The sequence below is a fragment of the Bos javanicus genome, chromosome 6 (assembly GCF_032452875.1).
Source record: "Bos javanicus breed banteng chromosome 6, ARS-OSU_banteng_1.0, whole genome shotgun sequence".
Taxonomy (NCBI): Eukaryota; Metazoa; Chordata; class Mammalia; order Artiodactyla; family Bovidae; genus Bos; species Bos javanicus.
The window spans coordinates 31,355,128-31,367,839 of NC_083873.1; the positions used below are offsets into that span (position 1 = coordinate 31,355,128).

The 12,712-nt window shown below is 35.4% G+C and overlaps 1 protein-coding gene across 1 annotated transcript in view; it reads right to left on the bottom strand.

The window, feature by feature from the left end:
• GRID2 (glutamate ionotropic receptor delta type subunit 2) overlaps positions 1-12,712 on the bottom strand; it is a 1,602,175-nt gene that overhangs the window by 270,906 nt on the left and 1,318,557 nt on the right. The window contains exon 12 of the mRNA XM_061419669.1: positions 7,906-8,044. Within this exon, the coding sequence (XP_061275653.1) occupies positions 7,906-8,044 (139 nt within the window). The remainder of the gene's footprint in view (positions 1-7,905; positions 8,045-12,712) is intronic.

Consider the following 12,712-nt stretch of genomic DNA (forward strand, 5'->3'; position numbering starts at 1 on the left):
GCCTGTGGGATACAGTTCATGAGGTCACAAACTGTCAGACTAAGCAAGAACATTGTGGGGAACTTGGTGAAGGGCATATTGGACATCTCTGTCATCTCTGTGTTGTAACACTACTGATTTGGCAATTTCCCGTGTTTGTATGTGTGTGTGTGTGTGTGTGTGTGTGTGTGTGTATAATTACTTCAAAATAAACAAAGTTTGCTTAAATATTGACAAAACACTGCTCTACGATGGGCTTCCCAGATGACACTAGTGGTAAAAGACCCGACTGCCAATGCAGGAGACACAAGAGACTTGGGTTTGGGAAGAGACCTGAGTTGGGAAGATCCCCTGGAGGAGGGCACGGCAACCCACTCCTATATTTTTGCCTGGATAATCCAATGGACAGAGGAGCCTGGGGGGCTACAGTCCATGGGGTCACAAAGAGTTGGACGTGACTGAAGCAATTTAGGACACACTACTCTATGACAGATTATGGATTATTAATGCTTCGTCCTTCAAGATTTTACTTTCTAATTTCTCAAAATAGCCTTGTGTTACTTTCATAAGAAGAAAGTGTATTAAAATGGGATAAAAATAAGTCTGATTTCCTTTTTGATGGCTCAAGGCTAAAATTAATTAATAAGCAGAATGTGGTCTAGGAATAGCAAACTTTGAGATGCAAATTTTGGCAAAGCTGCATCTGAACATTAGCCTCGTCAGAGTAATTCCTAAAATTTCCTCACGTTAGTAACTCTCTTCTTCTCTATCTGTGTACCTAGAAGGTAGTCAACCACACCGATTTTAAAATATCTTAAAAGAAAATAATCTGAAGCAATGTTCCTGCATTCACAAGGAATATGAATGTTAGCCTAGAGATATACATTTTTTCAAGCCAAATTTCTCTTAAATTAGGTTTAATCCTTATATATTTACAAAGACCACTTGAAACAAGAAGATATGTGGATCAGGTTTATATCGAGTAAAGACATACTATTAAATGCCATAGATATATGTGTGTTAGACACCTCCAATGAGATTCCATAGGCTCCTCCATCTCTTCCCTCCTGCTTATCCTTCTCTCCACAGTTAAAGCTGTCTTTCTTAGATGATGTCAGTCTTCATTATCTCCAGGAAAAAAAGTCTAAATTCCTTAACAAGGTTTATCATGTCCTGTAAGATGTGGTTCTACCCTCCATTTCTATTTCACTTTCTGCCACTCTCACATCACCTATTTGAAACCAGGAGGAAATGAGTATATTTTGATCATCTACCCTTTGCTAGATATTCTCCTAGGAGTTTCATACCTCTGCAATATGCCACTCCTTCAGTCTACTGAAATTTATTCTTTAAGACCAAACTTTCTGATGATACATCAGAGAACCTCTGTGATGCCTAATAGTTTTTACCCTTTCTCTTCCTCTTCTCTCCAAGTTGACTTAAATCCTTCCCTATGCTTTACAATATTTTATAAATAAATTTATCTTAGCCCTATGTCATTTAATTCTACATTGTTATCTCTTCAAATAGATTGTGACTCAATGATAATACCTAAATATCTTTAAAGACCAACACAAAAGCATGTGTTAATCCACAATTTAGTAAAGCTTCAAGTCAACAGTAGGCAGTTATTAGTTAAGCTTTGGGAGATCCATGCTTATACATGGATTAGAAAAAATAAGCTAATGGTACTACATCAAACTAGAAAGCTTTTGCACAGTGAGGAAACCATCAACATAAAGAAAAGGCTGCCTACTAAATGGGGAAGATATTTGCAAATAATATATCTGATAAGGGGCTTCCCTTATGGTTCAGCTGGTAAAAAATCTGCCTGCAATGTGGGAGACCTGGGTTTGATCCCTGGGTTGGGAAGATCCCCTGGAGAAGGGAATAGCTACTCATTTCAGTATTCTGGCCTGGAGAATTCCATGGACTGTATAGTCCATGGGGTCACAAGAATCGGACATAACTGAGAGACTTTCATTTTCATATCTGATAAGGGGTTGATGGTGGTGGTGGCTTAGTCACTAAATTGTGTCTGACTCTTTTGCAACCCCGTGGACTGTAGCCCCCAGGCTTCTCTGTCTGGGCAATTCCCAGGCAAGAATACTGGAGTGGGTTACCATTTCCTTCTCTAGGGGATTTTCCCGACCCAGGGATTGAACTCACATCTCCTGCACTGGTAGGTGAATTCTTTACTGCTGAGCCACATCGGAAACCCAGATACAAAATTAGTTGAATTAATTAAAAGAAACTAATGTATCTATTTAGGAATTTGTTATAGTTAGGAATGCTTGTAATGACCTTTCTAAAAGTATGCTTGTAATGGCCGTTAGTAACAGTAACTAGAGCTTCCCTGGTGGCTCAGATGGTAAAGCGTCTGCCTGCAATGTGGGAGACCCAGGTTCGATCCCTGGGTTGGGAAGATCTCCTGGAGAAGGCAATGGCACCCCACTCCAGTACTCTTGCCTGGAGAATCCCATGGATGGAGGAGCCTGGTAGGCTACAGTCCATGGGGTCACAGAGTCGGACATGACTGAGCGAGTGCTTTGCCTTTTGCCTTATCAAAGATAGTTACATAGCTCCATGGGAGCAAAGGAAAAGAATAAATCATTTCATTAGAGAGTACCTAGCAGTTGCTGGAGAAGGAAATGGCAACCCACTCCAGTGTTCTTTCCTGGAGAATCCCAAGGACGGGGGAGGGGGGAAGTCTGGTGGGATGCTGTCTATGGGGTCACACAGAGTCGGACACGACTGAAGCGACTTAGCAGCAGCAGCAGCAGTTTGCACCATTCTCTGTTTCCCTAGACTTGGGAACAGGCTTAGATTTCTAAGCCCAGTGATACTCACTGTATGGCACTTAGAAAAACAGCTGCTCAATAAATTTTTCCCTTTCCAAATGTAGACAAAAACAAATGTAAATCTCCAGTTATTGGTATGGTAGCAAAAAAGTGGTCTCTTCTAGTGAATAGAATACCTATGAATTTCTTTTTGCACATGCTTAGAAAGAAATTTATCTCAAATTAGTTTGATTCAGTGGCTGCGTTAACTCAATATTTTGTTTAGTCCAACCTCAACCACTATGAAAAGTGAGTGCATTAAACATAAAAATATGGTGGGATATTGGGGTTCATTTGAATAGACTCAAGCTTACGTACAGCTCCAGGAAATGAAAGTCCTCAAGTTTTATCACCACAGACCTATCTGGTCCTAAAGTTACTGATGACTAGAACCATACAACTATGATTCCCCTATAGCTATTTTCATTTTTACAAGTGAAATAAGTTGGTTTTTGAAAATTGCATCACAGTAAATATTAATATGGACTTCCCAGGTGGCACTAGTGTTAAAGAACCTGCCTGCCATGCAGGAAACGTTAAGAGACATGGGTTCAATCCCTTCATCAGGAAGATCCCCTGGAGGAGGAAATGGCAACCCACACCTATATTCTTGCCCAGAGAATCCCACGGACAAGAGGAGCCTGGCAGGCTATGGTCCACAGGGAAAGAGTCATATACAACTGAAGCGACTTAGCATGCATGCAAAGACTAATATAGTTAATGTTGATGATATTATTACCCAATGTTTACTCTGAAAATACCTTCAAAGCTTCACATGCTCCATCTTATCATTTCACTTTTAGCCCAGGGCTTCCCTCGTGGCTCAGTGGTAAAGTATCTGTCTGCCAATGCAGGAGACTCAAGAGACTCATATTTGATCCATGGGTTGGAAAGATCCCCTGGAGGAGGGCGTGGCAACCCATTCCAGTATTCTTGCTTGGAAAATCCCATGGACAGAGGAGCCTGGTGGGACCCAGTTCATGGGATCACAAAAAGAGTCAAACCCAACTTAATGGCTAAACAACAACTTTTTAGCCCAACAGAAAAATGTATATTTCGATTTTTAAGTATTTGCAAATAATTTAGTTATTTGTTATTACTGTTCAGTGATAAGAAAAGGCCTAGATGTCATTAGAGTCTTGCAGAAATTGCATATAATTTTCTCTTTAGCAACTGAACTGTATACATCAACTGTGTCACAATCTGTCATATTACATCATATCAGAACATAGCTATGTTGGGCTGTTCCATCACTGAAGGGATATGAAATTAACTTGTCAGTTTTCTTCTCCAGAGAAAATTCCCTTCAATATTTTTATTAAAGGCAAGTGCCAACTGGAAGGTTAGATGACAATAAATATCTAATTTTGAAAAACAGGTACATTTTATAAAATGCATTGTTTCCTAAGAATAAATCTATTGGATTTTTCCTACCAAAATATCAGGGTTTCTGTCAACCACCTGTTTAAAAGTAGCAGCTTTTGTTTCTCACTGACAGTCCTCTAACCACCTTTACCTCTCCTGGTGTCAAGAAGTGACTTTGATTTTTTGTTTGTTTGTTTTGGTGTATAATGTTGTGCTTGCTTTTGTTGTACAACAAGGCGAATCAGCCATTTGCATCACCTCCCTCTTGAGCCTCCCTCCCACACCCTTATCCCACCCTTCTAGGTCATCATAGAACACAGAGCTGAGCTCCCTGTGTATATAGCTGCTTCCTGCTAACCATCTATCTTACACGTGGTAGTGTATAAACCTCAGTGCTACTCTCTCAGTTTGTTTCACCCTCTCCTTGCGCGCTGTGTCCACAAGTCTGTTCTGTACATCCATGCCTATTCCTGCCTTGCAAACAGGTTCATCAGTACCGTTTTTCTAGATACCATATATATTCATTAATATATGATATTTGTTTATCATTTTGGGAATAAAGTCGTGGATAGTAGATGTTTGCTAATAGCACAGCAATTGGGCTGGGAAAAGGTACTCTGATGAGGATTGCTTCATTTAATGATGAGCAAATCTCATGAATATAAAACGATTAAGAAGCATGACACTGGATGGTTTTCTGAAAAAAGTTTCTATCTTTTCTAAGAAAAATTAGAATTTTCCAAGAAAGTTTGACATCAATTATAAATGCAACTTTGAGTATTTCCAAGAAACATTGCAATTATGTTTACCAACACAGCTGAAGCATGAAATTAGAAGATATCTTTAAGTTTGGAGAGAGACTCAGGCTTCTTTTAACTTATTTGGCTCCAGTTTTCCCCTTTCATAATTAGTCTAGTGATAAGATTAGAAGGAAGGGGAGGTTTATTATACTCACGGTTGGCTTTTAATAATGTGAGTTGGCATTTGAAAGAAATAATTTGTTAAAAAAATGAACGTTCAGTTATTTTGGATTGTGGAACTACACTTGAGGGAAACATCATGTGCAATTACGATCTGTTTCTGTTAAATTTTACTTTAGAGAAACCTATGGGTGTAAAAATTTGATAGAGACTTTTGCTCCCACTGCTATTACATGAAAGTCTAGATACAAATAAATGCTCGCAAAGTCGGTAATGACCAAATAGCTCAGATACAAACACACCATGAGGCCTACAAACCCAGTGAAACAGTGGATCAAGCAAACAAATTATAATAATCATCAGAGACAAACTGTAAAATAAAGAAAAACTTCAGTAGGTAAAGTCATGAGTTGGTATTGGACTAACATGGGGTGGGGTTTCAGCTCTGACATTATTCACAATGTGATAGTGAGCATTTAACTTCCAAATTGCTGTTTTTTCATCTACAAAGTAGGAATAATAGTAGTAATTGTATTATTAGGGTAATTTTGAACACTGAAGGGGGTACATATAATATGCTTAATAAATTCATAATAAATTCTCAGTGAATATTGTCCATAATTTTTATTATTTATGATTATTGTTGTACACTGTATCAAATGAGTTATCTAAATTTTTCTGTTTACTTATTTTAAAATGTTTCAAAGTTAAATCTGAGATACACAAATTTTTGGCTTTAAGTACTCTTAAAATACGGCATGTTAAAGTTGACGAGAAGTATATTAGTGAGATAAAATACCCCATTTTGATTTTTAAAAACTGTTTCTTTCAGTGCAATTTCTATTGACTGATTGTGCCAAGCAATCTTACTCTGAAAGGCAGGTATCAGTTATAGATGTAATTAGCTCATGTTGGGATATTCACCTACAGAACTGACTCAACACAAAAATCTCCTAACTTTTGATATTTTATTTCCTCAAACAAAGCGAGCATTTGAAGAATGTCATTATTTACATTACTATACTTAACAATGAACAAGGCTATGACACATCCTTTATAATGTTCCCTAGAAACAACTGGTCATACAAATGCACAAGGATTATGGGATGGGGACTAGTGTGGTACAGTTAGAACACAGACTCAGGAATGAGGCAGAGTTAAGGTCTGACCTTTAATCAATCACTCACTACATTTACAATTTGAGGGAAGTTATTTATCTTTTCAACTTCAGTTGCAAAATGGGCTATTAATAAGTAGTACGTATTTAATGCTTCTAACCATTAAAGCATTAAATGAGCCAACGCATGTCAAACATCTAGAAAAAAGTTTGTCATCTTGTGAGTGCTCAATAAATGTTTTTTACTTGCATAATCTTACTAATTCATTGATTTCTTAGGCTGGAACATTATAATCATTTTCATTATTGCTTAAAATAGGAATATGATGGGGTCACCAGTTTAAATTTTCCATGAGCTTCGCTCTGCATCACTTATAATATATATCACACACAGAACTGGCTATGATACAAAGGTAGTAAGTTGAAAGGATATGGAGGTTCTACACCAAAGAAATAACTAGGAAAACGACTTGAAGACTAAGATTTGATGAGAGAAGTTGGAAACATCATTTTCATAAATGGATTAAATAACTGACTCATGAATTTAATTTGGGGGTTTTCAATTTATATACCATAAGCAATTGAAAAAAATACCCTATTTCTTTTTAGATCATTAATTCTTGATTTTATATTTAGTATTGTGCTATAATAATTTTGTACCTACTAATGGAATTCATTTACATATTTTTTGAAGGCAAGAAGAACTCATATTGACTCTTAAGGACGGATTAAATCTCCAATGAATTCCTTGACAAAGCTAATTATTCTAATCTTCAAACTGTCAGTTTTGCTGGGAAATAAATGTTTTTTAACTGTAGAAAAGTTCAAACTACTTTGTTTTTGGATTAATAAAACATTTTCAGAAAACATTTTCTGAAAACCAGATATAGAGCATTATGAGGCACAAGTTGAACTGTGGCACTGACCAGACTTTATGGCATGAAATCACACAGAGTGAAACTGGCCACAGTAAACCAAAGGCCTTTGGATTCTCAGGGCTCAAGGAACGCCATTTGTGAAATGCAGCATTGACTCAGGTAGCTTTCAGGATTCAAAAGTACACCATAGTTAATGACAATGTACCACCATTGCAGCTGGAAAAACAGCAGCAATAATATTCGTGTTAGCTCTAATGCAATGAAGAGACAGAATGTGGTTTTACTTCTTGGTTAGCACTCTCTCTCTTTCCCTCCCTCCCTACCTGTCTTTTATCTCTCAATTTCCTAGTGTCTACCTAACTATCTACTCAGACAATGCATAATGGGATAGATTCAAGGCAGAGACTATGAGTGTCAACCTTCATCTATATATATTATATATACACACACACAACACATAAACATACATATTTTAGTATGACTCCTTTTTCCTTCTTTTTTATAATACTGCTGAGACATAGTCATATTTTACGGAGGTTAAAAATCTGAACATGTCTTATTCTTCCAAGAAAATGTTGTAAGCAATGTTCAAATTATACCCAGAATTTTATTTTATAAAAAGTGCTCCACCAAAACTGTACTTTCAGGAATTTGACTATTTATGATGTCTGCACATCAGAAAATTAAGCCATTACCCAAAAGGAAGTTGTAAATTTATTATCAGACACCACATACTTATTTAAATAGCTCTGGCCTCTTCTGTCACTTCCCATATTTTGCATCAAGTGGAATTTTTGTCTACTTACTGGATGGAGCTTTCAATGCGGGTGATGGTGAGGAAAGCTGCAAGATTTGCAGTGTAAGATGAGATGACAATCAAAGCAAACAGCCACCAAGCCCCCATCATCATTCGGGTGGCCAGAGTTGTGTATGGGACTTCTCCACCTGTGGAAGGAAGCAGAGAATAAAAGAACATCAACAAGTATTTATTGAGACTCTGAAGTCATACACAGTCAATATAAGTTAACTTTTAAGTAATGAGAATCTTTCTACATAACATCAGTGTAGATCTCTGTATTTTGCTTATGTTCACCACTTTTTTTTTTTTTGGTAATTTTTAATGATCAAATAATTCTTGTAAACAAAGAATCTCAAGGATCCAGAAAAAGCATAGCTAGTTGTGCTTCCCCCCCCAATTTTTATAGCTGCTTATTTATTTTTCAATTGGAAGATAATTGCTTTACAATGTTGTATTGGTTTCTGCTGTACAATGAAGTGAATTAGCTATATGTATACATATATCTCCTCCCTCCTGAACCTCCCTCCCATTTCTCACTTCCGTCCTGCCCTTCTAGGTCATCACAGAGCACCAAGCTGAGCTCCTTGCGACATACAGCAGATTCCCACCAGCTATCTATTTTTCACACAGTACTGTATATATATCAGTGCTGCTACTGAACCACTTAGCCACTTTACTTGTTTACATTCCAGGAGCTACCACACTTAAGTCTATCATCATGATGCTTTTTAAAAGTGAAAACAAAATCATTATATTCTCCTGATCCAAATTTCCAGTGGATTCCTGTCACTCTTTCAAAAAAAAAAAAAAAAGAAAATCTGAAATCTCTATCCAAGTTTACCAGGTCCTACATGAACTAATCTCAGATCCACTTTCTGACTTACCTTTTCCCACTCTCTGAATGTCCTTCCTCTAGTTTCTTATAAGGGGCCACAGTGATTTCTGTCCTAGGGCCTTTGTACTTGCAATTTGTATGCCTGGAATTCTCTGTTCTTTAACTTAAAAATAACTCTCCTTTTAATTTATTTAACTTTCTGCTTAGATGATACTTCTTCACAAACACTTGTCATTCTCTCTAAAATAATTCCCACAACCCCATTCTTTCAGCCACCCTATTTTTTTAAATCAAAAATTTTCATATATTTTATATATTTTTATTTTCTCGTCTTCCTCATTATACAGTTTTTAACATAACAGTTTCTGCCTCATATTAGGTGGGTAAATATTTGCTAAATGAATACATGTTTTATATGAAGTTAATAATCTTTCTAAAATAAATTAGTTTTCTGCTAAGTGTAAAAATAAAGAGATATAATACTACATTTGCCTAGGTACATCAATATGTGAATTGCTTAACAAGATTTAATTAATTATCATATGAGGCAAATTTTTATGCCAACCACTAATTCTCACTGTGTAATATTAATACCTTTAAATTTTCAGTGTAGTACAAACTTACCCTGTGGGTATGACTTGAGCTATTTTCCTGATGTAATATACTCAGAATAGGCTAACTTATGATATCTGGAACACATTTTTTCAAAAGCAGTTATGATGCATTTTGGATACTTTCTTCTCCAAAGCAACAAAAATATTCACTTGGCTTTTAAAAGATGAAAGAAAAATAAAATGCTCATTTTTAAACCAAATGGGGACTTCCTAGGAAAATGACTAATTGAAAAATAATAATAAAACATGAGCAAGATGATTACTAAAGACTGGAAGATGTTAATAAATGTAACAAAAGTAGAACAATAAATTCATGACTGCTGCTGCTGCTGCTAAGTCGCTTCAGTCGTGTCCGACTCTGTGTGACCCCACAGACAGCGGCCCACCAGGCTCCCCTGTCCCTGGGATTCTCCAGGCAAGAACACTGGAGTGGGTTGCCATTTCCTTTTCCATTGCATGAAAGGGAAAAGTGAAAGTGAAGTCACTCAGTCATGTCCGACTCTTCTCGACCCCATGGTCTGCAGCCCACCAGGCTCCTCCGTCCATGGGATTTTCCAGGCAAGAGTACTGGAGTAGGGTGCCATTGCCTTTTCCAAAATTCATGACTGAAAAGGCTAATTGAAAGTTTGTGTCCATGAAGACTTCACCCTTGATTTGAGTTTTTATCACACATAAGAAAGAATACTTGTTGAGCTTTCCTCATCTGTGGCATAAAGTCTGAAATTTGGAAATTCAAATTTCTTGGGAAGTCCACATAAAATCACATTTTATTTGATACCTGTACTTAGAAATCAAATACTAAAAGTAATGGTAATCTTGACTCCTAACATTTGTAATTAGGAAGAAATTCAAAACAATCCTCCTACCGATAGCAACTAAAACAAACAAACAAACAAAAAAAAGAACAAATACTGCATTTGAGAGCTAAAGAAGCAATAAAAAATTAGAAAATGAGGATTCTGAAGAAGAAGTTCAGAAATGTGACCTGGTATTTAGGCCTGTTTTCTACTAAGGGATAAATGCCAATTTAACAAGAAGATAAGAAACTGAGATGCTGAGCAATGCTTTTGAAAGCCTTCAAAATCAGGTGGCTATAAAAATTAAGGCCCAGGGCATGCCAAATAGGGGTGGAACTAAGAAAAAGAGAAAACCCTTATATGCTTGGAAATCAACAATTACAATTCTATTATGCCATGGGTTGGAGAAAAATCACAAGAGAAGTAAAAAAATATTTTGAAGTTGGTGATAATAAAAATACTCCAAACCAAAACTCCACATTTTGATACCTGACAGGATGCAGCTAGATTTGTCTTTGAAGGGAAATTCACAACTTCTATAAGAAAAGAAGTCTGAAAATCAATGAGCTACTCATCAATTTCAAGAAGTTAAAAGAAAAGCAAGTTAAACCTAAAGAACACAGAAAGAGGGACATAATAAATATAGGAGCAGAAATTAGTAAACTAGATAAAACTAGATAAACACAATAGAGAGGGATGATCCAACAGAAGTTTGGTCCTTTGGAAATATTTATAAAAAGCTGTAGATGTATGGCAGAAACCAATATAGTGTTGTAAAGAAATTATCCTTCAATAAAAATAAATAAATATTAAAAAATAGCAAAAAAAAAAAAAAAGCTCTTAAGATTGATCAAGAAAATAAACAAAGGCACAAAAATAGGAGTTAAAAGGGAATATTGTTACAACTGTTGCAGATATGAGAAGGATAAAAGAGGAGGATCATATGCACAGTTCAATGCCAATTAATATGAAAATTGAGATGACACGGACAAATTTGTATAAAAACTGCTACCAAAAGAAATAGAATATTTCAATGATCTTATAAGTATTAAAGACTTTGAATCCACAGTTAAAACCTACTCATCAAAATACTCAAGACTAGTAGATTGTTTTCAGACTTTCTGGAAAAAAATCTACCAAATGTTTTAGCAATAATTAAGTCTAATTTTACATAAACTCTTTCTAAGATTAGAAAAAAAGCAAGACACTAGTCCATATATTTTATAAAGAAGACACAACTTTGGTAAACAAAATCTGAAAAGCTTATTCCAAGTAAAGAGAATGACAGGCTAATCTTTCATATAATTGTAGGTAAAAAAGACTTACATAAATTAGTAAACTGAAAATTGCAAAAATAAATAGGCATGATGAGTTTATTAAATGAAAGCAAAGGTTGTTTGGCATCTAAAAGTAAATCATTAAAATTCACTACATTAGCAGTATAAAGGAGAAAAACCCTATAATCATCTTGGTAGAAGTATAAAAAGCACCGATAAAATTTAACATCTAATCATAAAAATCCTGAAAACCTAGAAATACTCCAGCAAACTGGAAATAAAAAAAAACCTTTCTTAGTTTCACAGAGTATTTTCAGGAAGCCGACAGAAAATGTCATACTTACTAACAAAGAAAGCATTTTTAAAGCCTATCTTAAAGGCTGTGAGTTGTTACCACTTCTATTCAACATTTAATTGTAGGCACTAAACAGCACAGTACAATATGCCAAGAAAATAAAGAAAGAAAAAATACTAAAGAATTAGAGAGAATGAAATAAAAGTTAAGGGTTAGAGATGATGTGAATATGTATATAGAAAATCTAAGAGAATATGAAATGACTTACTAAAATTAATGTCAGCTATCAGTTTACTATATGGTACAGAGTCAACGTTCAAGAATAATCAGACATGCATATACCAGTAACACTTAAGACACGAAATTTAAAAATATGCACTATTTGCAATAATACTAAAAATATAAAATATCTAGAAATAAAGATGTGGAAGATCTCTACATGAAAATCTGTAAAACTTTCTTGAGTGCAATAAAAGAAAGTTAAATAAATGGACAGATACATTGTGTTTATTGATCAAAGACTCGGTATTATAAAGATTTAAATTTTTCTCTCTCACACACACATACAGAGAACAATGAAATAATACTATATAGAAATGAAAATGCATAGATTTCATTTATAACACCATGAATGGATTTCACAAACTAAATATTGAGTAAAAGAATGCTAACTGTATGATAATTGCTCAAAACTAGGCATCATGAATGGTAGTGCTGATAGGCTCATGAGTGGTAAACTGTAGACTAATCGTGGAGATGGGGAAATCGGGGTTGTGTTACAGGTACTGTTCTATCTTTTCCTAGGTGGCAGCTATACTGGGATTCCATTGCTGGTAATTCACTGACCTGCACTTTTTAACTTCTATGCACTTTCTGTACTTACATAGTATTTCATAATTAAAGAAAAAAACTAAATAAAAGAAGTAAAAGGGTAAAAAGAGAGAATGGTGAGTTTAACAAAAACTACTTTTTTTCCCTTTATTCTGTTTTTTTGTC